The sequence below is a fragment of the Mobula birostris genome, chromosome 1 (assembly GCF_030028105.1).
Source record: "Mobula birostris isolate sMobBir1 chromosome 1, sMobBir1.hap1, whole genome shotgun sequence".
NCBI classification, from domain to species: domain Eukaryota; kingdom Metazoa; phylum Chordata; class Chondrichthyes; order Myliobatiformes; family Myliobatidae; genus Mobula; species Mobula birostris.
The window spans coordinates 165,905,547-165,932,133 of record NC_092370.1 but is presented as its reverse complement, the minus strand read 5'-3'; the positions used below and the strand labels follow the sequence as shown (position 1 = coordinate 165,932,133).

At 42.8% G+C, this 26,587-nt stretch overlaps 1 protein-coding gene across 1 annotated transcript in view; it reads left to right on the top strand.

Moving 5' to 3' along the window:
• Window positions 1-16,190: 16,190 nt before the first annotated feature.
• Window positions 16,191-26,587, top strand: part of LOC140208363 (C-type lectin domain family 18 member A-like) — a 62,651-nt gene continuing 52,254 nt past the window's right edge. Inside the window, exons 1-2 of the mRNA XM_072277013.1 lie at window positions 16,191-16,438; window positions 16,917-17,008. Of these exons, the coding sequence (XP_072133114.1) occupies window positions 16,342-16,438; window positions 16,917-17,008 (189 nt within the window). The 5' untranslated portion in view covers window positions 16,191-16,341. The remainder of the gene's footprint in view (window positions 16,439-16,916; window positions 17,009-26,587) is intronic.

Genomic DNA, 26,587 nt, shown 5'->3' with positions numbered 1-26,587 from the left:
AATCTGTCCAAGTCCTTCTGCAGTTTTTCTGTTTCCTCAACACTACCCACCCTTCCACCAATCTTCATATTATCTGCAAAGTTGGTAACAAAGCCATCTATTCCATCGCCTAAATCAGGGATGGCCAACCTATGGCGAATGCGCCAAAAGTGGTGCATTGGATGATTAGACGTGGCGCATTGCACCCCAGTGATAATAATAAAAAAGTAAGCCTACTCCTGCAAAAAGTATTAACCAAAAACTGATTTGTAGAAAACAAAATCTATAACAGGAATTCCAGTACATAGCTTAGAGCTGAGAAATGGGTTTTACTGAGAATAAATCTAAAACCTAGCAATTATTTTTAGCGATTTTATTATTTCATGCACATCTTTTGGCAAATGTTATCTTCTTTCACATTAATCTGTTTTCAATTAAAAAAATGTTCAATGAGTCAAACTAGGAAAGAAGGACTTTTGTTCTGCAGTGGTTCCATAACTGTTCAATACACGTTTGATACTTGTTTGATCCTGAGGCGCCAGGCATCTGCACCAGCCGTGTGTCGCAGGTTTTTGCCAGTCAGTTTACAATTGACACTCGTGCACTACGGAGTTGTGCTTTGTTTGTCCTTTGTGAACATTTGCAGTTTAGTACTTTTTCAAAAATTAATCCTTGTTTTTACATTCAGTTACCCATCACAGTGCAAAAGAAAATGAGCAAAAGAAAAGCAGAAAGTGATAGTAAGCGTGAATTCAATGAACAGTGGGAAAATTACTTCTTATTTATAGCGGGTCCGTCAGGAAAACCGTTGTGCATTGTTTGTGAAAACACTTTCTCACATAATAGAAGACATGAACTTAATAGACACTGTAAAACACAACATCAGACTGAAATAGAAGGAAAACAGAAGCTAGTGCTTGGGTCTGAGATACAGAAAGAACATGTGATTAAGAAAAAGGAAGAAATCAAAAGAAGACAAAATACATTTTTTAAAAGAAGTTTCATTAAGGTAAGTAATGTTTATCTTGTTTTTATATTAAATAAATATATCATGTAAAAATGCTAAATATGTCTATATTAACATATTTTTACAAGAATTGAATGGGGGTACAAGAGTTGTATGGTGCAGCTGAACTCGTGCATGAAAAAATTGATTTATGGAATATAAAAGGTTGGCCACCCTTGGTCTAAATTGTACAGCTTTAAAAAAGTGGTCCCAACACCAACTCCTGTGGAACACCACTAGTCAGGGGCAGCCAACCAGGAAAAGATCCTTTTATTCCTACTGGCTGCCTCCTACCAATCAGCCAATGCTGTAACTGTGCCAGTAACTTTCCTGTAATACTGCAGGCTCTCAACTTGGTAAGCAGCGTCATGTGTGGCACCTTGTCAAAGGCCTTCTGAAAGTCCCAATATACAAGATCCATTGCATCCCCTTTATCTATCCTACTTGTAATCTCCTCAACGAATTCCAAAAAAAGTCACCAGACAAGATTTTCCCTTGCTATGCTGATTTTGTCCTATCTTGTCCCATATCATCAAGTACTCCATTATCTCATCCTTAACAATTGACTCCAACATCCTCCCAACCACTGAGATCAGGTCTATAATTTCCTTTCTTACGCCTTCCTCCTTTTTTAAAGAGTGGAGTGACATTTGCAATTTTCCAGTTCTCTGGCACCGTGCCAGAGCCCAATGATTTTTGAAAAATCATTATTAATGCCTCCTCAATCTCTACCGCTACCTCTTTTGGAACGCTAGGATGCAGTTCATCTGGTCTGGGTGACTTATATTCCTTTAGGTCTTTCAGCTTTTTGAGCACCTTCTCCCTTGTAATGGTATCTGCACTTGCTTCTCTTCCCTCACACTCTTCAACACTTGGCATACTGCTAGTGGAAATAATTTTTAAAACACAAACAACAAGAATTCTGCAGATGCTGGAAGTTCAATCAACACACATAAAAGTTGCTGGTGAACGCAGCAGGCTAGGCAGCATCTCTAGGAAGAGGTGCAGTCGACGTTCTAGGCTGAGACCCTTCGTCAGGACTGCAGGCCAGGCAGCGTCTCTAGGAAGAGAAACAAAGGGTCTCGGCCTGAAACGTCGACTGCACCTCTTCCTAGAGATGCTGCCTGGCCTACTGCGTTCACCAGCAATTTTTAAAACAGTTATTTTGATTTTAACCCTCTCCAAAATCTAGATGAGCTTTGCATCCCCTCATGGTTAACGACGCTGGATGTTGGAAACTTTACAGAGAAGAAATACTGGGGGAAGTCATCCTCTGTTGCCAATATCCATTAGATATACAGATTCACATGCAGTTGGTTTGATTGAGATAATTGCAACTTCTATTCAAACAGTTTAGACACAAGTCATACAGGTGAATTCAATTATATGGTGAATTATACAAGTGAACTCAAGCATAAATTTGACTTGGATTTAAAAGTAAAGTGCATGACCTATTGGACCAAAAATGTACACACATTCTTTTAATGTTTATACAAATATTTCAGAGATTTCCTTCTCTTCCTGCTTCTACTTCTTAAGATCTTCATAGAGTGATTCTATAGCAAAAGAGACAGGAAGGAAGTAAATTTTGTAAATTACTAGAGACTCTTGGCCTGTTTGTTAAAGGATGGCCCGGTCATATAGTTTTAAGATGCTGCTTATGGAAAGTTCCAGTCACAGGGAGAATTACACACAGATCTTCAACCTTCAGATCTCTAAACCAATTTTGCTGACAAATAACAATTCAAATCAAGCTTCCACCACCAATTTTCCTGCTTTCATTTCTCATTACTTGTTGTATAACCTGCGCAGGCACTGAATGCCCAAACACCGTTGTTAGATGGACCTTGGCTGAGGAACAACGTCCCATTTCTGGATGCACAATTTAGGAAAGATGCCAATGCTTTGGAGTGGTATAGCAGTAATCTATCAGAATGGCACCTTTCAGAATAGGGGCTAAATTGTTTAGGGCAAAGAAGATTAAGTTCAAGATTATGAGAGCTTTTCATCGAGTAAAGTGGGAGAAAGTGTTTCTATTGATAGGAAAAACTAGCCAGAGGACGAAGGTTTAAGATGAAGGGGGAGTGTGGAGAGATTTCCTTACAAAGCCATTTGTTGTGATCATCATTTCTGACAAATGGCTGTGTGAAAAAAAAAATCTTGGAATCACAAATACTGTTAATTGCCAGGGCTGATGGAAGCCAATTCAATAATAAAATTCCCAAGAGGATTATGTATTTATTTCTAAAGGAATATGCAAGTCCTATGCATAAAGAGGATGAGATGGGGCCAATCAGGGAGCTCCTTCCATGAGTCATCATAGGTATAATGGGCTGAATATGCTCTGTGTGTATGTATTTGATAGGTATGCATTAAGAATTTCAATAAATAAATAAACTTCAATAACTATCTCAAAGCACAGGAAATTCTCCAAATCCATGCAAGCCACACCACGTGCATACCCAGTTTTGAAGTGAGAACCCTACACCAAGCCTGGCGTGACAAGAGATGTTTAGGAAGGAAAAAATACTTCAAGAATATTCTAAAAACGTCCTTGCAATCCTCACCATAACCATTCTAAATGGACAAGGAGCTCCTGGGACGGTACTGTGCCCTTCTTTTTGATGGTGCACAGGGAGGCCAAGTGAAAACACGAGAAAGAACAACCCATCCATCACATTCCAGCGAGCCCACTTGTAGAAGAGCCTGAAAGCCTTATCTAGGAATCTACAACCATCTTTGCTTCCACACGAAGCAAGCCATCCTCATTCCCAAGGGAAGAACCTCAAAGGATTCTGCCCTAGCCTCCAAACTATGTTTACTTACTTTGCCCTCTTGTGCACCTCAGATTTCCTTCACTTCATTGTTAGTGTTATCCTCATTCTGCCTGGACCCTATGTGTCATTGTTCTCTCCTTAAACCTCCTCATTTTATCATCTCCCTCCCCATCTCCTCCTCAAAACTTCATTGTGCAAGCTTGTGGTGGTCTTTTGCAAGACGTGGTTGGATGTCAAATTTTAACTGATTCTGTTCTTGATAAATTCCTTGGATATTTGTAGTATATTAATGGTGCTACATAAATGAGTGATGTTGTTGTGTACATAGTTTGACCTTCAACTTGCTAGTAGTTTTACAAAACATAAAAGACTGGCTCAGTGCCCAAACCTCAGTGTACTTGAGGTCTCTTACTTATTAAATTCAGCCATTATTTTAATGTATTTTATGAAGATGAAATTGTTTTCAAATAAATAGCAATGTGAACAACAGGATAATTTTATACTTGCACTGGTCAAAAGCCAGACATTGCGTTAGAATTCTCTCCATAACAACACAACTGATAAATTCTCACGGAAGGAGTTAGATAAGTCATCAGTCTCTCAATGGTGTAAAATGTTATAAAGCACTCATACTTTACACTCACATTCATGCATGTTCATGGACACACACATATGATTTACCCTTGCCCATATAGACACACACACACACACACACACACACACACACACACACACACACAAACATAGCTGCACACACACAAATATGCATAATTCATACAGACTGATGCACACATGCCCATGCATCCTGTCACATGCCTGTATTTCAGTTTTTTGTCCCTTCCGGCAATGGTTTAACATATAACGTTCATCAAGAACTCCAGATGTTAGCGGCACCTAGTGGCTGATTACAGTTACTTCAATAGATATGCAAAGCCATCTTATTAAAGGTGATTAACAAAACAACATAAGGCTTGGGATAAAGTTACTACATTTGCTTTGTCCATGGACCACACAGGAAGTTTTACAAAATTTATCGAATATATTAATTTCTTAAAGGGATTTTCTTTCTATTAATCAAAACTTTAGAACATTAATAAAAACTTACAGTAACTTTCAAACCTCAGCTGATAGATGACCTACTGAATTTCTCTTACCTCACAGTTGATAATATTGTCTGGGGATGATTGGAATAGTCATGATTCAACCATTGCAAATATGTTGCTGTTGCTTTACCAGACTCTGGCTGTCCAAATGCAAGCCCCCAGGTGTTAAAAATACTTTGGACTTGTTCTCCAATAGGGTCAGTCTCTCTCCCCACCCCCTGCCAACCTTTAGTTAGTACAGTTCTCAGAAACTGCAATCATTCTTCTTATTATAATCTATTAGTCACAGAGTAACTATAAGATTAAAAATAATGCACTTAATTTATAAAATGTCTTTCAGGATTTCAGGATATTTCAAATACTGAGCAACAAATAAAGCACTTATGAAATGCAGGCACCCCTCTAAATGATTAAAAAGCAGCATCCAAAATGGATATATTGAGGTACTGCGACAGAAATGTGATACAGGCAGGATCAACTATTAGTAATTTTGGTTAAGAGATAGATATTGATTAGATTACTTGTCAAGCTCTTCAAAATAATATTATGTATGTTTGATATCTGTAGTGTATTCACTAATCCAGTAATATTTGAGAAATATTGTAAATATATTGTTTGATTAAGAATTCTTTGTTTACATGATTGATTGTGGGGTATGTATAAGAAGTACGTGAATGGCATATTTCATCACGCTACCACATCATATAGGAGTGCCTTTCTAAAGAAAAGGAAAGAAAATCTAAGTAGACCTGTATCACTACTCCTGTGCTTTTCTTTTGATTAGTTTCAGGAGTTAACAAAACATAGAGGCAACAAGGAAGTTTAAAAGCAAATCCGACATGACTACTTACCTGTGAAGCATAGTGTGTTTTCCTTCAGGAGGAGAGAGAGACACACGAGTTAAAAAAAAAGCACAGTATGCTTTTTCTTTGGTGGGAGAAAAGATGTTTGGATTTTTAAAAAAGGAAGAAAATGGACAAAATAAACAAGCATGAGTACTGGGTGATAATAATAATAAATAAAAATTAAGGCAGAAATAGCTGGCTACATTGGAAAGATAGACACATTCAATTGTACAACAGAGAGCTGGATGATGTATATTGAACAAATTCAGCAGTATTTTGAAGAAAATGAAATAGCTGATGAAAAAAGAGCTTCAGTGTTGCTGAGAGCATTGGGTGGTAAAGGATACAGTTTGCTTAGAGTGTTTAACTGCTCCAACCAAAACCAGCCAAAATGAGCTTTGATGATATTCTGAATGTAACACAGGAACATTTAGAACTGAAACTGTTGTTGATTGCAGAACCCTTTTGGTTTCATAAGTGGATTCAAAAGGAAGGGGCATCCATTTCAGCTTAGGTGGCTGAATTGATGAAATTGTCTGAGCATTATCAGTTCAGTGATAGGCCTTATGATGCACTAGGAGATCAGTTACTTTGTGGAATCTTACAAGAAGGAATTCAAAAAACAGCTCCAAACTGAAGCACAATTCACATTTAAAAGAGCATTTTAATCGCTGTAACAATGGAAGCAGCAGCCAGAGATGGGACTGAGTTGCAGTCAGGAATGAAAGTGAGCGTGAACAGAATTGCCATGTCTAAACAGAAGCCTGCCTGACTGAACTGATTGTGTTACTGTTGTGGCGGTGTCAGTGTATTACTGTATACTGAACAAATTGAGCAGTATGGAACAGCCGATAAAAAACAACCAATACCAATACAACAACCACTCAGACCAGTACAGGTTTAGAGGCAAAACTTGCAGAAAATGCACCAAAGCAGAACACATACAAAGAGCATGTTGGGCAGGCGAAAATAAATGCACTGCACAGGAAAGAAATAAGGATAAAAAAGTCAAGGTGCAGTTTCAAAAAGAGCACTAATCTGCTTGATATTTATGAAAAATCTGATAATGGTGAGAGTGACACAGGACCGAGTAGCCTTGAGATTTACCGTGTGAAAACTTATGAGACAAGAAATATGGCTTACACAGGAAATGAATAGCAAATTAATTAAAATGGAATTGGACACTGGTTCAGTTGTTTCAGTCATGCCACAAAATGAGCTTGAATGGCATTTGAAAGCTGCTGAACTGAAGCTTGCAGATAACCAACTAAGAACTTATACTGGAGAAAAGGTAACTCCTGTGGGAATCACATGCTTTGCAGTGAAATACCACAACCAATAAGCCACATTGAGCTTGTATGTGGTGAAAAAAAACATGAGGACCAGGATCATAGGGCCATGATTGGTTGAGACAACTACAACTTGATTGGAGATCCATCCACCATTTGCATGCCACAACCCCTACAGTCAACTGAAAGCGAATTAAGAAAGGTACTGGATGAGGCCACAACAGTGTTCAAGGATGGCATTGGAAAAATCAAACATATCAAGGATAAAATAGTGTTAAATTTAAGTGCCACACCCAAGTTTTACAAAGCCCATCGGGTTCCTTATATCATCCGTGATAAAGTAGCCAATGAGCTAGATAGCATGGAGGCTGAAGGAATTCTTTCCAAGGTTGAGTGAAGCCCATGGACAATGCAGTGGTCCCAGAAGCCAAGAGAATGGGTCTGTCAGGATCAGTGGTGATTTTAAGGTCACCGTCAATCCGGTACTGAAAGTAAATCAATACCCTATGCCCTGGATAGAGGACCTCTTTGCATGCCTATCCGGACGGAACCCCTTCAGCAAAGTGGACTTAGCTGAGGCCTGTATACTGATGGGGATGGCAAAAGAGTGTTTCTCACCATGAACACTCACACAAGGCTTGTTTTTGGTGTAGCTCTGCACCTGCATTCTGGAAGAAGCTCAGGACCAGGTACTGCAAGGCTCTCCAGGCACTCACTGTTACCAGGATGACATCATTGTTACCAGCAAGGGTAGCAAGGAACATCTCCAAAATCTCAAGGCAGTGTTAAAAAGATTAGAGAACATGGGTTCAGAGAATGGCGCAATAAGTGTGAATCCTTTAAACCAAGCATCAGTTGCTGTGATCACCCATTGACACACAAATATTACACACCTGTGCTGAAAAAATCCATGCATTGGTGGATGCGCCAAGGTCAAAAAATATGTCACATTTGTGATCCTTTTTAGGATTTGTCAATTACTATAACAGGTTCCTGCCAAACACGGCTCCGTGCCTCATCCCTTGTGTTCATTACTACAGAACGGGAAGAACTGGCAATGGGAAAAGCAGTGTGAGGTGACTTTTCAAAAGGCAAAGGAAGTGGTGACATCAGACACTGTACTGACACATTATGATCTACATCGCCCAGTGAAGCTTGCCTGTGATGCCGTATGGTATAGGTTTAGTCATGCCACATGTTACGAGCGATGGAAGTGAACACCCCATAGCTTTTGCATCGTGTTCCCTTTCCACTGCCGAGAAAAATTACATACAGATTGGCAAAGAGTCCTTGAGTCTGGTTTGGGGCGAAAAATGTTTCAACCAATACGTGGATGGGGGAAGAGTTTACCCTCGTTTCTGATCATCAACCACTGGTTCCATTTTCAATCCACAGAAGGGTGATCCACTAACAGCAGCAGCACGAATGCAGAGATGGGTTCTGTTTCTTGGAGGACACAATTATAAGATCGAGTTCTTGATTACTTTTCATAGAAATGCTGATGAATTGTCTCATTTACCCTTGGAAAAGGAAGTACCTTAAAAATTTACGAGTCTCTCTAGTATGGCAGATATTATACAAAGGGAAACCAGAAATGACCCCAAACTGTCTCAGGTCTACTTGGCAACCTAAAATGGCTGGAATGTGCAGCAGAAGTTTCAGTTCCCTCATTTTTAACAGCACCACAATGGAATTAACCTTGACAGTGATGGCCTTATGTGGGGATTGAGAGTTGGTGTGCCATCCCAGCTAAGAGCGGAAGTGTTGGAGGAGCTACATGCTGGTCATTAAGGCATGAGCAAAATTAAAACGTAGGTCTGGAATAGATCAGCAGATTGGGCAGCACTGCTTGAGATCCCAACATGTCCAGAAGATGCAAGGATAGTGCCTCTCCATCCCTGGGAATGCCCTGGCAGAAGATTCAGTGGAGTAACAAAACATAACAATATCAAACTACATGAGTAAATGTCACCTCAGTTTAATATCCCTTCTGAATGTATTTCTCCGTTCATTCCCACAGTGAAACCCTGGAGTGTCAGTGTGTATTATATACTCAAATCACTTACAGTGCGCTACAGAGCCTTGCTCCACACTGACTCAGATGTGAGCCACGAGTCAGACTAATATCAATGAAGTAAACTAACGCCATCAGTCCTTTTACCCGTCTACTGTAGTTCCTTGGTTGGCAGGGTGGAGATATGTCTCTACCAAAGGAGGTGTAAGGCATTCCTTTCTTCAGCTAGTCAGTAAGTCACCCTTGGGCAGGGTGTAGCACCTGCTTAGCCCTCCACACCCGTTCAGGATCACATGAAGCCATGGAAGCATTTGATGGATGGTCATATGAGCAACTAACTGGTGCATATCACAAGTCCTGGTTATGCGACCACTGAAGCCAAGCAGACAGTCTCTGAAGAGTATTGATAATGGCCAGGGTCACCCGTCTTGTAAAGACATTGCCCAGAAGAAAGCAATGGCAAATTACTTCTGTAGAAAAATTTGCCAAGAACAATCATGGTCGAAGACCATGATCATTCACGTCACACGATATGACACATAATGATGATGATGACTGTTGTTCCTTTTCTATTGCTGAACTAGTTTTCAATCCAATTAACTAACTTGTAGTTAATTTTGTAATCCTCAGTCTATACTGTGTATAATTATTGAGAAAACCATTGAATCAGATTTCTGAATGAATATTTATGAACACATATCACAGGTATCCAAATAAAACAGATCTAATGTGCAGCAGGAAGTGTACATCATCCTTTGTTTTCTGCTGTAGTTACTTAACAAAACTTTAAATAAACTAATACATCAGAAATGGAAAAGGGACATCCCATCGTTTTATTGCCTTTAATTCCGCACTGTGAATTATGGTGAGACCATCAGACTTCATTGTCATAATGGAATAAATTGAGTAGCAGCTTCAAATATCTGGAAATATGCAGCTTAACATGAAATTGGGTGTGCGCTCGTACAATTGTGTCAGTGAATTTTTAACAGAGTCAAACTGCCTTCCAATTTCTAAAAGTTCACTTTTGTTGCTTGGACTTCCATTCCTTCAACTTTTAATTATTGGTGAAACGTTCTTTCAATCTCTGGTTTAATTTTCTGTATACTTTATCTTTCTTTTAATTCCCATCTTTCCTCCCCTTTATTTCAATATCAGAACACAATTTCACATTGAATTTGAAGTTCTAATATATGATTTGGCTGAGTTGCTGTAAAGATTGCACAGACTCAGAAACTCCTTAATAATGCTGAAAAATGTGGTGGCCTTGACTGGTTTATCTGGACTGGGTTAATGATGCCCATTTCCTCAGCACTTAACAGATAGAGAAAAATTCAACCCTTAATTTTCTAACAGGATTTTCATTATCATTGGAAATATTGTTCAGACATAAATCTTCCCTTGCTTTTATCAACAGTAGTGCAATGTCCAATAGTCATTGCCGGCATGACTTTCAATCTCGTGGTATGAGAAGTCTCAGTTCATGCTTACACACATGAACTGGCTGATCTTTGGACCAGTTGAAGGACCAACGAATGGACCAAACTTAATTTTTTTGCCATCCTACTTCACAGCTCTCTGGCGCTTCACAAGTTCTTCTACCAACTCTTTACTCGTAAGACTGGGGCTTCCCTGGACTGAAACTCTTGCCACTTCCACCTGCCTGTCACCTTGGAAGGTTGCGGTGTCCCTCCTACACAAAGAACATGCCTCCTGTGGAAATTGTTGTTTACCAGCACCCGCTCAGGGCCTGAGAATTCCTTTATCTATTGTGGCAGCATCCATTCTTGAACCAGCAAAACTCTCCAATGGCCAGAGGTTGCTGCTTGTGCTCTGCACATGTCCCATTATGGACTGGATCTGATCTTGCAACAGATGAACACAATATAGGCACTGAAACTGACTTTGAGCAGATTTACACCAACAACTTTGATCTGTCAATCTAATGTTAGATGATGGAGATTGTTTGGGACTTATAAAATTATTGTCAGCATTACACCGTTGTAGTGTAAGTAGATTCTGAGAAAGGAATTTCTAGGCTGCACTATTTCATCCTTCAAAATTTACCCTATCAACACCCTGAATATTCATTCTCTTCACCACCAATACATAAAATATAAATTACAAAGTACAAAGTACATTTATTATCGAAGTATACAACCCTGAGATTCATCTTCCTGCAGATAGCCATGAAACAAAGAAACACTAAGGAACCCATTCAAAGACAATATCTAACACTCAATATGCCAAAAAAAAGACAAACCGTGTAAACGGCAAAAATATGAGTGAATAACATACAGAATATTAAACATCAAACTGCAGAGTCTTTGCCAAGTTCAGGCAGTTACCCATCTAGAATGCCCTGACAGCGGCTCCCAAATCTTAACGTTCTGTTGCCATATACAACACCATCCTAGCTTGGAAATATATCGCCTGTTCTTTATGGTTGCTTGGTCTGAGGCCTGGAACTCATTGCCCTATAGGGCTCTGTAAGTACCTTCATCAGAAAGATTGCAGAGATTCAAGAAAAATGCTCCCGCCACCTTTTCAGAGGTGGAAAATGAATGCTAGTCTTGCCCAAGAAATTAATTATTAAAACCATTTTCTCAAGTAAACAAGTTACTTGTCAAAAATCTTTCAAATGTCCTTCGGTAAATTTTCTTTCACTGTTGACCTCAAAGTCTAACCCTACAATTTCCCTAGTGTCTTTAAACTTGTTACCAGTATTCTGAGAACACCTTCTAAATGTAGAGTGCATGTTTCAAGGCCATTTCATCCTCTGCAAGGAAATGGAGAGTAATTATATGTATGTACTGTATTAGAACCAAAACTTGTCCATTCAGCTCTTCAATAAGCACATGATGCACCTGATTTAACCTCGACTCTTGTCTACCCGTAGTGAACTTTCACCCCTTTGCTTATCATAAATCAGTCTACTTCAGCCTTGAAGTATTCCAAGACTCCATTTCCTCTGCTCGCTGAGGAACATAGTTAAATATTTTTCAAGTAAAAATGTCTTTATCTTAAATGGGAAATGCCTTGCTTTTAAAATGTGACATTAATTCCAGATTCTCTCCACATCTACCAGGTCAGAATCCCTCAGAAACATATAAGTTTCGTTCAAGATCTCTTTCACTTTTCTAAACTCCAGCAAGCTACAATCCTGGCCTATTGAATCTTTCCTCTTAACACAACACATGCATTTGCAAGTATCAGTTTAGTGAACTGTTTCAGTGCATTAACATCCTACCTTAAGTAAGGAGATCAATGTACTCCAGATGAGTTCTCACCAATATCCAATCAAATTGAAGCATGAGCTTCCTGCCACTGAATACCTTAAGCAGCAGAAAATGGCATTGATTTGCCTTTCTTAATTACTTGCTGTACATGCACACTAGCCTTTTCAAAATCATGCACAAGAAAACGCATACCCTTTTGCATCTCAGAGATCTGCTATCTCTCACCATAATGTACTGTTTTACCATTGATCATGCCAAACTGGACACTTTCACGTTATACTGTCTTGATCCCTATGAACCTGTGCACTTGAATTTGTTGATTGTTGTCTTATCTGGAGTTGTTAAACCCTTGTGCTTTCTGCTTAATCTTGTCAAGTTTACTTTGACTGCCATGGGCTTTCTGCACAATGTGACTATTTAAAGTGGACTCCTAATTAGTGCTTATCGCAGGGTCCTTGTGTTTCGAGAATGATTCATTATGCAACGTCACTTGATTGAGCCACCAAAGTGCTGTTGGAATTCCTATGAATAAACTCCAGTTTCTGTCTCTGCTTGGGAGCCTGTCATTCTTCTGCACCTGGGTTCAGTCATTGCCAGTGATCAGGGTAACATATACTCCTTTTCAACACACACAAGATCCTAGAGGAGCACAGCAGGTCTGGCTGCATCCATAGAATGAACAAGCAGTCGATGTTTTGGGCCGAGACCCTTCTTCAGGACTTGAAAAGAAGGGGGAAGACGTCAGAATAAAAAGGTGGGGAGAGTGGAGGAGGATAATTAGATGGTGATAGGTGAAGCCGGGCGTGTAGAAAAGGCAAAGGGCTGGAGAGGAAGGAATCTGATAGAAGAGGAGAGTGGACCAGGGGAGAAAGGGGAGGAGGAGGTGCACCAGGGAGAGGTGATTGGCAAGTGAGAAGAGGTAAGAGGCCAGAGTGGGGAAATGTTTCTTTTGCCAGATTTGTACATTCTTACTTTATCCTTCTGTAGTCTCCTTATAACCTGTTCGTTACATTCAATTGAAAATCCTTTTCCTTCCCCAGATGCTGCTGGACCTGCTGAGGTCTCCAGCAGATTATTTGTTGCATCTATTCACAACTTTCTTATCTTTATGGTATTGAAAAAGTCAGCAACCATACCTTTGATCCTTACACCAATTATAACAAGTTGAGCCTTTAACACTGACCTCTGTGGAACACCACTCACTTACATCTTACGAAAGAGTCGGCCAGCCAGTTCTCCACACACTAATCTATTACTCCTTCACCATGAACTTCCCTTGCCTCCAAATCACCTTTGACTTGGTATCTTATGAGACATTTTCTGGATATCTCAGGGTTGTATGTCAATTAGTTCCCCTTATCCATGGCAAATGTTACATCTTTTTAGAACTTCAATAGAGTGGTCAAACACAATTTCCCTTTCACAAACCAAGTTGATGTTTACCTTGATTTTTCTATTTGTTCTGCAATAACATCTCAAAGAACAGCATTCTGCATTTTCTCCTCGGATGGATGTTAAAGGAATGGACTTGTAGTTTACTGATTCCTGTCTCCTTCCCTTTTTGAATAAAGAAATCGTATTTGCTGTTTTTCACTCCAAAGGGACCTCCTCCAAATCTAGAGAACTTCAGAAATTTAATCAAAAATTGAAACCATGTAGTAGTTAGACATCACACCAAGTGTTGGGAAATGTATGATAATGCATTTTGGTAGAAGGAGCAATGGTACGGACTATTATCTAAATGGGGAGAGGGTTTAAACATCAAAGGTACAGAGGGACTTGGGACTCCTCATGAAAGACTCCCAGAAGGTTAATTTACAGGGTGAGCCTGTGGTAAAGGAGGCAAATGCAATGTTGGCATTTATTTCAAGGGGAATAGTATACTAAAGCAAGGAGATAATGCTGAGACTTTATAAGACACTAGTCAGGCCACACTTGGATTATTGTCAACAGTTTTGGGCCGCATATCTCAGAATGGATATGTTGTCATTGGGGAAGATTCCAGAGGAGGTTCACGAGGATGATTCCGGGAATGAAGGGGTTAACATATGAGGAACATTTGGCAGCTTTTAGCCAGTAGGAAAGGAAAGGTACGTCGCATCCGGAGTTTCTCCGGGGGGTTAGCGGACGATTTCCCTCCACGTCTCTCTGACGTAGTGGGGAACCACATACGAGGCAAGTTACAGCAGTGGTTTGCCATTGCCGTCTGCCGGGTGAGTTTCCAAAGAGATCACCAGCTCGTAACCCAGCACGGATAGAAAGCGTGCAGGGGAGCCGGCTGGATTCGAGCTAAGGGCCTTTCGTCCTGAAGTCCGACGCTGATGTCACTATGCCACCAGCAATGGAATTCAGAAGAATGTGGGGGATCTCATTGAAACCTACTAAGTGTTGAAAGGACTAGATAGGGTGGATGTGGAAAGATTGTTTGTTATGGTGGAGGATATCCAGAACTAGAGGTCACAACCTCAAAATTGAGGAGCAACCTTTTAGAACAGAGGTAAGAAGGAATTTTTTTAGCCAGAGAGTTGTGAATATGTGGAATGCTCTGCCATAGACTGCGGTGGAGTTAAGGCAGAACTTGATAGTTTCCTGATCGGTCAGGGCATCAAGGCATATGGCGAAAAGTCAGGTGGGTATGGGGTTGAGTGGGATCCAAGATCAGCCATGATGGAATGGTGGAGCAGACTGGATGGACTGAATAGCTTAATTCTGCTCCTATGCCTTATGGTCTTATGGTCTTACACGACTGACGTCTACTACTTTTGACATGGTGCAAAATCTAAATATTACCTGCTGCAACAAGTGCATTGTATCATCTCTGTCTGTTCCCTGGATGCAACTATCGCATCGTGTAGCCTGTTTGAAATTATTACATCCGAAGATGTACAAGTAGAAATTGCTTGCAACTGAAGCACAGTACAAGCTATACTAAGACCATAAGATATTGGAGCAGAATTAGGCCATTTGGCCCATTGAATCTGCTCTCCCATTTCATCATGGCTGATCCAAATTTCCTCTGAGCCCCAATCTCCTGCCTTCTCCCGGTATCCCTTCTTGCCCTGGCCAATCAAGAATCAATCAACCTCTGCCCTAAATATATATAAAGACTCTGCCTCCACAGCTGCCTGTCGCAAAGAGCTCCCCCGATTCACCACCCTCCGTCTAGAGAAATTCCTCCTCATTCCCATTCTAAAAGGCCGCCCCTCTATTCTGAGGCTGTGTCCTCTGGTCTTGGACTTCCCCACCATAGGAAACATCCTCTCCACGACCACTCTATCAAGGCCTTTCACCATTCGACAGGTTTCAATGAGGTCACCCCTCATTCTTCTGAATTCTAGTGAATACAGGCCCAGAGCCGTCAAACGCTCTTCACATGACAAGCCATTCAACCCTGGAATCATTTTCCTGACCCCTTCTTTGAATCCTCTCCAGTTCAGCACATCCTTTCTAAGGGGCCCACATCTCCTCACAATACACCAAGTGAGGCCCCACCAATGCTTTATATTGTCTGACTGCAGAGATATGTAATGTGATATCTAACGAGACTGTCCCCAATTATTGCACACTTGCAATTAATGCACAGCAGGATGGCTGTCTGTGACCTGGGTGCGATTATTACAAGGTGCATTGTTTGACTCTCCAGTTTGCAACTGCAAGGAGCAATCTGACTGCCAGTTTACAATGACCCCAAAATGATGTGACTATCTTCCACCTGTCTGCAATTGACTTACTGTACATTGTCCATCGATTGCACGGCGCAATTATTTAATATGCAACCTTTAATCATTCCCTTGGCAATATCTAATTGTGCCTGGGATGGATTCACTGCCTGCTGCGCGTTATGCATCTTTTTACAACGGAATACAGTGCGCGCCTTGTCGCTGGGTCAATGACTTGAAAGTACTTGTAGTGTGCGGCTGGCGGTGCGTGTAGCAACCAGTGGTTGTAGTGACGGAATTCTACCCACTAAGCTGGCTCTCTCTCTGGCTTTGGTTCGCCGCTGCGTGCTTCACTGCACTAGTCGCGCAAGAGAAATCTGTGCCAAACGGCTGCGCTGCAGTTTGTGCTCTGGGGACCGCTCAGACCCAGATGAAACGGCCAACCGTGTTACCGATTCTTCTCGCCAGCCTGGCGGCGGCAGCAATAGCGACAGCAGGGAAAGGGGGTTTCAGCTGGGAGCTGAAAGGTAAAGTCAGCCGGGCTCTCCCGGAATCCCATCCCGCGAATCGTGCATAGACAGGGTCGAGTTACGCTTGATTTAAAGATCTGCACCACTTAAAGACCTGTTTTCATTTTAGGCGGGCAGTTCTGATTAATAATAAGGCTTTAGTTCTCTCCTGTAAAAACTCGGTGTAAGTTTGCAGCTTGCAAACATTTCCAACTGTACAGTTGGTGAGTGAAATGACTTCAGTATTTTGAAGATTATGCAAAATAAAATTTTAAAAAGAACGTCTTTGGATTGAGGTTCCGTCTGAAAATCACCTTGAAATGTCCATGGTTTATTTGGAGTATTTAAAGTGAATAAGTAGACTAGCGGGGTTAATCTTTGCCTCATGCAAATCCACGACGCAGAATGGACTTTTGAGACACATTCGGTCACCATGGAGATTTTAAACTATGCCTGACATTTGCATTTTTATACTTTTGCCGTTTTCTCGTTTCAGAGTTAGCGCCTAAAGAGCGTTTTGCCATCCTGGCTCACCACAACCGTCTCAGGAGCAAAGTGCAGCCTCCTGCAGCCAACATGCAGAAAATGGTGAGTAGGTGCCTCTTGCCCATTCTTGCGCCAAGTCCAAGTGGTATTCTGCGCTGACTATACTGTTCAGCAGACCTGTTACTGGTGTGATGTACACGGATAAAATGTTGGGCAGTCAGAGGTAATGAATGTAATTGAGGTCAGTGGATGGGAGGCACTCAGGCTTAATGGAGTGCTGTGATTGGGATGCATGGAGTGTAATGGAAGGCAGTGGGTGGAATGCATAATGTGTAATGGAGGGTTGTGAGTGGGATGCATAGGGTGTAACAAAGGGCTGTGCGTGGAACACACGGGATGTAATAGAGGGTTGTGGGTGGGATGCATGGGGTGTAATGGAGGGTTATGTTTGCAATAGATGGTGTGTATGGAGAGTTGTAATTGATTTGCAAGGGGTGTAACAGAGAGCTGTGGGTGGGATGCACACAGTGTAATGGGCTGTGTGTGGGATGCAATGGATGTAAGAACTGGTTGTGGTTGTGACACAGGATGCAATGGAGGGTTGTGGGTAGGACAGGATGTAATGGAGGGTTGTGGGTAGGACATGGGATGTAATGGAGGGTTGTGGGTAGGACACACTGGATGTAATGGAGGGTTGTGGGTAGGACACAGGATGTATTGGAGGGTTGTGGGTAGGACCCAGGGGATGTAATGGAGGGTTGCGGGTAGGACGCACGGGATGTAATGGAGGGTTGCGGGTAGGACGCACGGGATGTAATGGAGAGTTGCAGGTAGGACCCAGGGGATATAATGGAGGGCTGTGGGTAGGACGCAAGGGATGTAATGGAGGGTTGTGGGTAGGACGCACGGGATGTAATAGAGGGTTGTGCGTAGGACACGGGATGTAATGGAGGGTTGTGGTAGGACACGGGATGTAATTGAGGGTTGCGGGTAGGACACACGGGATGTAATGGAGGGTTGTGGTAGGACACGGGATGCAATCAAGGGTTGTGGTTAGGACACATGGGATGTAATGGTGGGTTGCGGGTAGGACACACGGGATGTAATGGAGGGTTGTGGGTAGGACACATGGGATGTAATGGTGGGTTGCGGGTAGGACACACGGGATGTAATGGAGGGTTGTGGGTAGGACGCACGGGATGTAATGGAGGGTTGTGCATAGGACACGGGATGTAATGGAGGGTTGCAGGTAGGTCACGCGATGTAATGGAGGGTTGCGGGTAGGACCCAGGGGATATAATGGAGGGTTGTGGGTAGGACACGGGATGTAATGGAGGGTTGCGGGTAGGACACACAGGATGTAATGGAGGGTTGTGCGTAGGACACGGGATGTAATGGAGGGTTGCGGGTAGGACACACAGGATGTAATGGAGGGTTGTGGTAGGACACGGGAAGTAATCAAGGGTTGTGGTAGGACACACGGGATGTAATGGCGGGTTGCGGGTAGGACACACGGGATGTAATGGAGGGTTGTGGGTTGGAGACACGGGATGTAATGGAGGGTTGCGGGTAGGACACTCGGGATGTAATGGAGGGTTGTGGGTAGGACACGGGATGTAATGGAGGGTTGCAGGTAGGACACGTGATGTAATGGAGGGTTGCGGGTAGGACCCAGGGGATGTAATGGAGGGTTGCGGGTAGGACGCACGGGATGTAATGGAGAGTTGTGGGTAGGACCCAGGGGATATAATGGAGGGTTGTGGGTAGGACGCAAGGGATGTAATGGAGGGTTGTGGTAGGGCACGGGATGTAATCAAGGGTTGTGGTTAGGACACATGGGATGTAATGGAGGGTTGTGGTAGGACACGGGATGTAATGGCGGGTTGTGGTTAGGACACATGGGATGTAATGGAGGGTTGCGGGTAGGACACGCGGAATGTAATGGAGGGTTGCGGGTAGGATACAGGATATAATGGAGAGTAATATGATGGCATAACTGAAGACAGTCAAGCTATAGGTTTTCAGTGAAATACATGATGATAGAGGACACTCAGGCGCACAAAGGGTGAAAATAATCTGAATTTATGTACCCACTGTGTGGTGTGCTGCTACAGAGTCTGGCAGGGCAAACATCGTTTTGAGAGTGTCACATCTCTTCTTGTAGGATGCAATAAGTTCATTCATTCATGGGAGTTGTATCAATGCTTGATGCATCCTTTGCTATCACCCCATGTTCTCAACAGCCTCATATTGGAATTTGCACAGGCAGCATGACAGGGTGGATAGTCATTGTAACCTCCGAGTTGCTGAGTTCTGTAGTGTCACTGTGACCAGTTCTGCTGCACACCCTATTTCAGGGATTGTACTGGGACCCTGACTGCAGCAGTGAGTAAGTTTTGGATCTGCAGTATGAGATACAGGGGTTCATAACTGTATCTGTTAAATGCCCAGAGAATCACGAATAAGAGAAAATCTGCAGGTGCTGGAAATGCAAAGCAAAATGCTGGAGGAACTCAGCAGGTCAGGCAGCGTCTATAGAAATAGATGCTGCCTTGCCTGCTGAATGCCCACAGAACAGCAATAATGTAGAAGAAAATGTTGCTGATCAATTTTGCAACTATTTGAGCATGAAGTTACATAAAGTGTTAACAAGGATGGATTTCTTGGTGTAGACCAGCACTGCTCCCTGATGTTGATCACTCACCTTGATGACATAATGTGTAGGCAAAAGGGACTAGTTTAGTAAGTCACTTAATTATAGTTTAATTAATTCAGGACAACATCATGGGCTGAAGGGCCTGTTTCTGTGCTGTAATGTTGTATGTTCTGACACTTGTGTTAAAACATGAAGCAGTACAGCCCAAAATTAGTCTAGATTGTGCTTTTCCACTACATTAGCCTGCATTATGATCGACATTGCTCTCTTACAAAGCAAAACATCTTTTAATAAAGGGAAGGCTCAAATGGAATGTCATTTGAAGGTTCAAACATATCTCCTTCAGGCATAGGCAGAGTTCTGCCCGACTCACTGCCAAACCTCAACTTGGATGGGTGGCTGAAAGTGCTTTCAGCAGCCTCCAAGCACAGTGTCACGTGGTGTACCTTGGTAAAAATCACGAGGCTTGTTTTGGGGAGTGAAGCTGTTCCTGCACAGGAGGGGGAGGGAGAGCGGCCAGATGTCTTGGTACATATCAGTACCAATGACATGGGAAAGAAAAGCAAAGAGGTCCTGAAGAGAGAATTTAGACAGCTAGGTAGAAAGCTGAGAAGCAGGACCTCCAGGGTAGTAATTCCTGGATTGCTGCTTGTGCCAGGCACCAGTGAGGATAGAAACAAGACGATTTGCAGATAAATGCATGGCTGCGAAGCTGGTGCAGGGGGCAGGGCTTCAGGGTCTTAGATCATTGGGGGGTGGGGTATGACCTGTGCAAAAGGGGCTGGTTGCTCGTGAACCCGAGGGGGATTCTCACAGGTAGGTTTGTTTGAGCTGTTGGGGAGGGTTTAAACTAACTTGGCAGTGGGATAGGAACTCGAGTGAAGGGACTCAGGTTAGGATAGATGGTAAAAAAAGTAAAGATAGCATGCAGTCAGACTGTCAGGAAGAGCAGGCAGATGATAGGACAAAATTGCAGCCAGCAGTGTGACTATCAGTGCAGTAGGGTTGCAGAATCAAAATACAGTACTCAAAGTGTCATATCTCAGTGCACGGAGTATAAGAAACAAGGTGGCTAATCTTGTTGCAGAACTTTTACAGATTGCCAGGTATGATGTTGTGGCCATCACTGAATTGTGGCTGAAGGATGGTTGTAGTTGGGAGTTGAATGTCCAAGGTTACACGTTGTATCGGAGAGATAGGAAGGTGGGCAGAGGGGGTGGCGTGGCTCTGCTGGTAAAGAATGGCATCAAATCATTAGAAGGATGTGACAAAGAGTCAGAAGAGGTTGAGTACTTGTGGGTTGAGTTAAGAAACTGCAGGGGTAAAAGGACCCTGATGGCAGTTACATACAGGCCTCCAGACAGTAGCTGGGATGTGGACTACAGATTACAATAGAAAATAGAAAAGGCGTGTTAAAGGGGCAATGTTATGATAGTCATGAGAGAATTTAATATGCAGGTTGATTGGGAAAATCAGGTTGGCAATGGATCTCAAGCGATTGAAGTTCTTGAATGCCTACTAGATAGCTTTTTCGAGCAGTTTGTCATTGAGCCTACTAGGTGATCAGCTGTACTGGATTGTGTGTTATGTAATGAACTGGAGGTGATTAGGGAGCTGTGAAGGAAGAGAAGTGAGTGCAGTTACTATTACAAGGAAGAACATGCTCAGAAAGCTGAAAGAACTAAAATCACCGAGTTCTGAAAGAGGTAGCAGTAGTGATTGTGGAGGCACTAGTATTGATCTTTCAAGAACCATTGGACTCTGGCATGGTCCCGGAGGACTAGAAAATTGCAAGTATCACTCCACACTTTAAGAAAGGAGGGAGGCAGCAGAAATGAAATTATAGACAAGTTCGCCTGACAGTGGTTGAGAAGATGTTGGAGTCAGTTGTTAAGGATGAGGTAATGGAGTACTTGGTGACACAGGACAAGATAGCACAAAGTCAGTGTGATTTTCTTCAGGGAAAATCTTGCCTGAAGAACCTATTAGAATTCTTTGAGGAGATTACAAGTAGGATAGGTAAAGGGGATGCAGTTGGTGTTGTATATTTGGATTTTCAAAAGGCCTTTTAACAAGGTGCCACACATGAGACTGCTTACCAAGTTAAGAGCCCATGGTATTACAGGAAAGTTAGAGCATTGGCGGATTGTTAGGAAGCAGTCAGTGAGAATAAAAGCATCCTTTTCTGGTTGACTGCCAGTGACTTGTGGAGCTCTGCAGGGGTCAGTGTTGGGACTGCTTCTTTTTATGCTGTATATCAATGATTTAGATAATGGAATAGATGGTTTTGTTGCCCAGTTTGGTGATGGTATGAAGATTGGTGGAGGGGCAGGTGGTGTTGAGGAAATAGGAAGGCTGCAGAAGGACTTAGATAGATTACAAGAATGAGAAAAGTAAGTGGCAAATGAAATGCAATGTTGGAAAATACATGGTCGTACATTCTGGTAGAATAAATAAATGTGTAGACTATTTTCTAAATGGGGAGAAAATCTGAAAATCTGAGATGTAAAGGGAGGTAGGAGTGCTTGTACAGGTACTTGCAGGTTGAGTAAGTGGTGAAGAAGGCAATTGCAATGTTAACATTCATTTCAAAGTCTATGATATAAGAGCAGGGATGTGATGCTGAGGATTTATAAGATGCTGGTGAGGCCTCACCTTGACTATTCTGAACAGCTTTGGGCTCTTTGTCTAAGGAAAGATGTGCTGGCATTGGAGAGGGTTCAGAGAAGGTTCACAAGGGTGATTCTGGGAATGAAAGGGTTATTTGAGGAACATTTGATGGCTCTGGGTCTGTATTCACTGGAATTTAGAAGGATGAGGGGGGGATCTCATTGAAACCTTTCGAATGTTGAAAGGCCTAGACAGAGTAGATGTGGAAAGGATGTTTCCCATGGTGGGGGAGTCTAGGATAGAGCGGCGTCCATTTAAAACAGATGCAGAAAATTTCTTCAGCCAGAGAGGAGTGAATTTGTGAAATTTGTTACCACAGGCAGCTGTGAAGGCTAGGTTGTCGGGTGTATCTAAGACAGATATTGATAGATTCCTGATTAGCCATGGCATCAAAGATTACTGAGAGAAGGCTGGAAAGTGAGGCTGAGGAGGGGGAAAAAAAAGATCAGCCATAATTGAATGGCAGAGCAGACTCGATAGATCAAAAGTCCTAATCCTGCTCCTATGTCTTATGGTCTGATATCTGCAATGAGTGTAGTGTAGGAACTTCTGCAGTGTTGCTGACCGGAGCTTTGTCCAATTGCCCGAGTCTTCTCCATGATATCTCCAAGAAACCAAGGGAAGCCATCCTGGCAAAGTGCAGGAAGCTTTTCTGTATGGTAACTGGGCACTTTGGTGCTCTGAGAGAAGTTTGGCTGCACTACAAGGCTCCAAATGCATAGGCATTCCAGAATGACACTCGTACTCTTATGGACACCTGTCCGGCAATTTTGTGTGATCCTCTAGGACTGTTCCCGATTCCAGAGCTGTGAGGGAAGACGCTATAGACCAGGGGTCCCTAACCTTTCTCGCACCGCAGACCAGTTTAATATTGACAATATTCTTGCGGACTGGCCGACCGGGGGGGGGCGGTGTTCAAGTGGGGTTAAACTCACCTCAACATGTCTTTTACAGTTAGGGTTGACAACTTTCTCACTCCCAAATAAGGGACAAAAGTAACAGTCAAATCCCGGGACACTTTACCCCAGGAAAGACTACCATGGCCATGAAGCCTTGTGCGGGCACCTGTGTGCGCATGTGATGTGCGCATACGCGTACGTGCTGATTGTTCCCCCACATATCGGTTTCCCCTTCATCTTCCCGACTATACTGTACATACATTATTTCTACTTTATATAGGCTGTGTATTTATCATATCATTCCTGCTTTTACTATATGTTAGTGTTAATTATTTTTGGTTTTATGTGTTATTTGGTATGATTTGGTAGGTTTTTTTTGGGTCTGGGAATGCTCAAAAATTTTTCCCATATAAATTAATGGTAATTGCTTCTTCGCTTCACGCCATTTCGGTACGAAATGTTTCATAGGAACGCTCTACCTTAGCAGGGGAAATACGGGACAAACCAATTTAGCCCAATATATGGGACAGTTGGCAACCCTGTGTTCAAGTTCAATAGTGCATGGCAGGAAATGAGGAAAGGTGCAGCTGACTCATATCGTTTCCTCGCGGCCCGGTAGGACATGCTTTGCGGCCCGGTGGTTGGGGACTGCTGCTATAGACGCAAGAATTCTGACCAATTTAATACTTATGTAATATTCCACGAGGGAGTCCACTTCCCACAAATTAAAGAAAGAAAAAATACTGACAGCCTGAAATTAAAACAAAGAAGTGCTGGAAATGCTCACCAGATGGTAACAAATTTCCTAAGTTTTCTTTGGAGGGCTGCAAGCAGTGACAGGGGCTTGTATGCTGTTTTGAAGCTGTAATGAATGCAGACAAATGCCAAGGACAAGACAGGGTCAAAATTGAAGGCGCTGTAAATGCATCTGCAGTATCTCGTGCCCATGAACCGACTTTCATTAGTCAGGGCTTGGATGACGAGCTTGAGTAGTCCTGCTGCACTTTGGGAGGTTGGGCCAGGTCATGGCTGGAATAATCCCTGCTATTGTGGCTGCCCAGCATTCTGAAACAATGCACCCTGTACAGGTGGGAGAGACAGACAGAGAGAGAGAGCTTTGAGCCTTTCATACACCAGGAGGTTGTGGAGGAGCAGATGTTGGTGAAGTTTGCTCTAATTAAATCAATCTCTGGAATAATAGGCTTCTGCGTAACTTATCTCAGAAGCTCTTTATCTGACTGAAATTTGATATTATGTGGCATTACTAGTTAGGCCATGGCCGTGTTTGGTCTACGTTAGATTGACTGAGGCGGTAATCACTGCATGACCAATCTCTCAATGGAGTCAAAATAACAGTGAGGTATCTGCTTTCTTTGCTGAATGTGGAATGCACTCTGCAAGGCTGGGTATTACACTGCTCATGTCTCAGAAATAGGGTTGTCCTGTCAAGCTTCCTGCTAATGCACCACCAAGATCCTGTATTTGCACAGTGGGTACATAGAAACATAGAAACATAGAAAACCTACAGCACAATACAGGCCCTTTGGCCCACAAAGTTGTGCCGAACATGTCCCTACCTTAGAAATTACTAGACTTCCCCCTAGCCCTCTATTTTCCTAAGCTCCATGTACCTTTCCAGCAGTCTCTTAAAAGACTCTATCGTATCCACCTCCACCACCGTTGCCGGCAGCCCATTCCATTCACTCACCACTCTCTGAGTAAAAAAATTACCCCGACATCTCCTCTGTACCTACTCCCTGGCACCTTAAACCTGTGTCCTCTTGTTGCAACCATTTCAGCCCTGGGAAAAAGCCCCTGACTATCCACACGATCAATGCCTCTCATCATCTTATACACCTCTATCAGGTCACCTCTCATCCTCCGTCGCTCCAAGGAGAAAAGGCCGAGTTCACTCAACTTATTCTCATAAGGCATGCTTCCCAATCCAGGCAACATCCTTGTAAATCTCCTCTGCACCCTTTCTATGGTTTCCACATCCTTCCTGTAGTGAAGTGACCAGAACTGAGCACAGTACTCCAAGTGGGGTCTGACCAGGGTCCTATGTAGCGGCAACATTACCTCTCGGCTCCTAAATTCAATTCCATGATTGATGAAGGCCAATACACCGTATGCCTTCTTAACCACAGAGTCAACCTGCCCAGCTGCTTTGAGCGTCCTATGGACTCAGACCCCAAGATCCCTTTGATCCTCCACACTGCCAAGAGTCTTACCATTAATACTACGTTTGTATATTCTGCCATCGTAATTGACCTACCAAAATGAACCACTTCACACTTACGTGGGTTGAACTCCATCTGCCACTTCTCAGCCCAGTTTTGCATCCTATCAAAGTCCCGCTGTAACCTCTGACACCCCTCCACACTATCCACGACACCTCCAATCTTTGTGTCATCAGCAAACTTACTAACCCATCCCTCCACTTCCTCATCCAGATCATTTATAAAAATCATGAAGGGTAAGGGTCCCAGAACAGATCCATGAGGCACTCCACTGGTGACCAACCTCCATGCAGAATATGACCCGTCTACAACCACTCTTCGCCTTCTGTGGGCAAGCCAGTTCTGGATCCACAAAGCAATGTCCCCTTGGATCCCATGCCTCCTTACTTTCTCAATAAGCCTTGCATGGGGTACCTTATCAAATGCCTTGCTGAAATCCATATACACTACATCTACTACTCTTCCTTCATCAATGTGTTCAGTCACATCCTCAAAAAATTCAATTAGTCTCGTAAGACATGACCTGCCCTTGACAAAGCCATGCTGACTATTCCTAATCATATTATACCTCTCCAAATGTTCATAAATCCTGCCTCTCAGGATCTTCTCCATCAAATTACCAACCACTGAGGTAAGACTCACTGATCTATAATTTCCGGGGCTATCTCTACTCCCTTTCTTGAATAAGGGAACAAGATCCGCAACCCTCCAATCCTCCGGAACCTCTCCCATCCCCATTGATGATGCAAAGATCATCACCAGAGGCTCAGCAATCTCCTCCCTCGCCTCCCACAGTAGCCTGGGGTTCATCTCATCCAGTCCCGGCAACTTATCCAACTTGATGCTTTCCAAAAATGCTTTCCAGGATGCCTATCTTCCCTCTCGCACTGTCTCCAAGCTTTCTCTATTTGTGAGCCAACTGCCTCTTCTGCAGTCTCTTCAGTTCAGTTCCCACTCCCCAATAATTCCAACTTAAACGCTCCCCAGTAGCCTAAGCAAACCTCCCTGCCAGGATATTGGTCCCCCTGGGATTCAAGTGCAAACCCTCCTTTTTGTACAGGTCACACCTGCCCCAGATTTTGTACATCCTCACCCCACCACAGATTTTGTTGCCCTCAGGATGGCTCCCCATTATAGACTGCCAAGTAGCATCCCTGCGCTGGCAATTCACAACCACCACCTTCAGCTTTCACTTACTGAATTTTTGTCGCTTCCT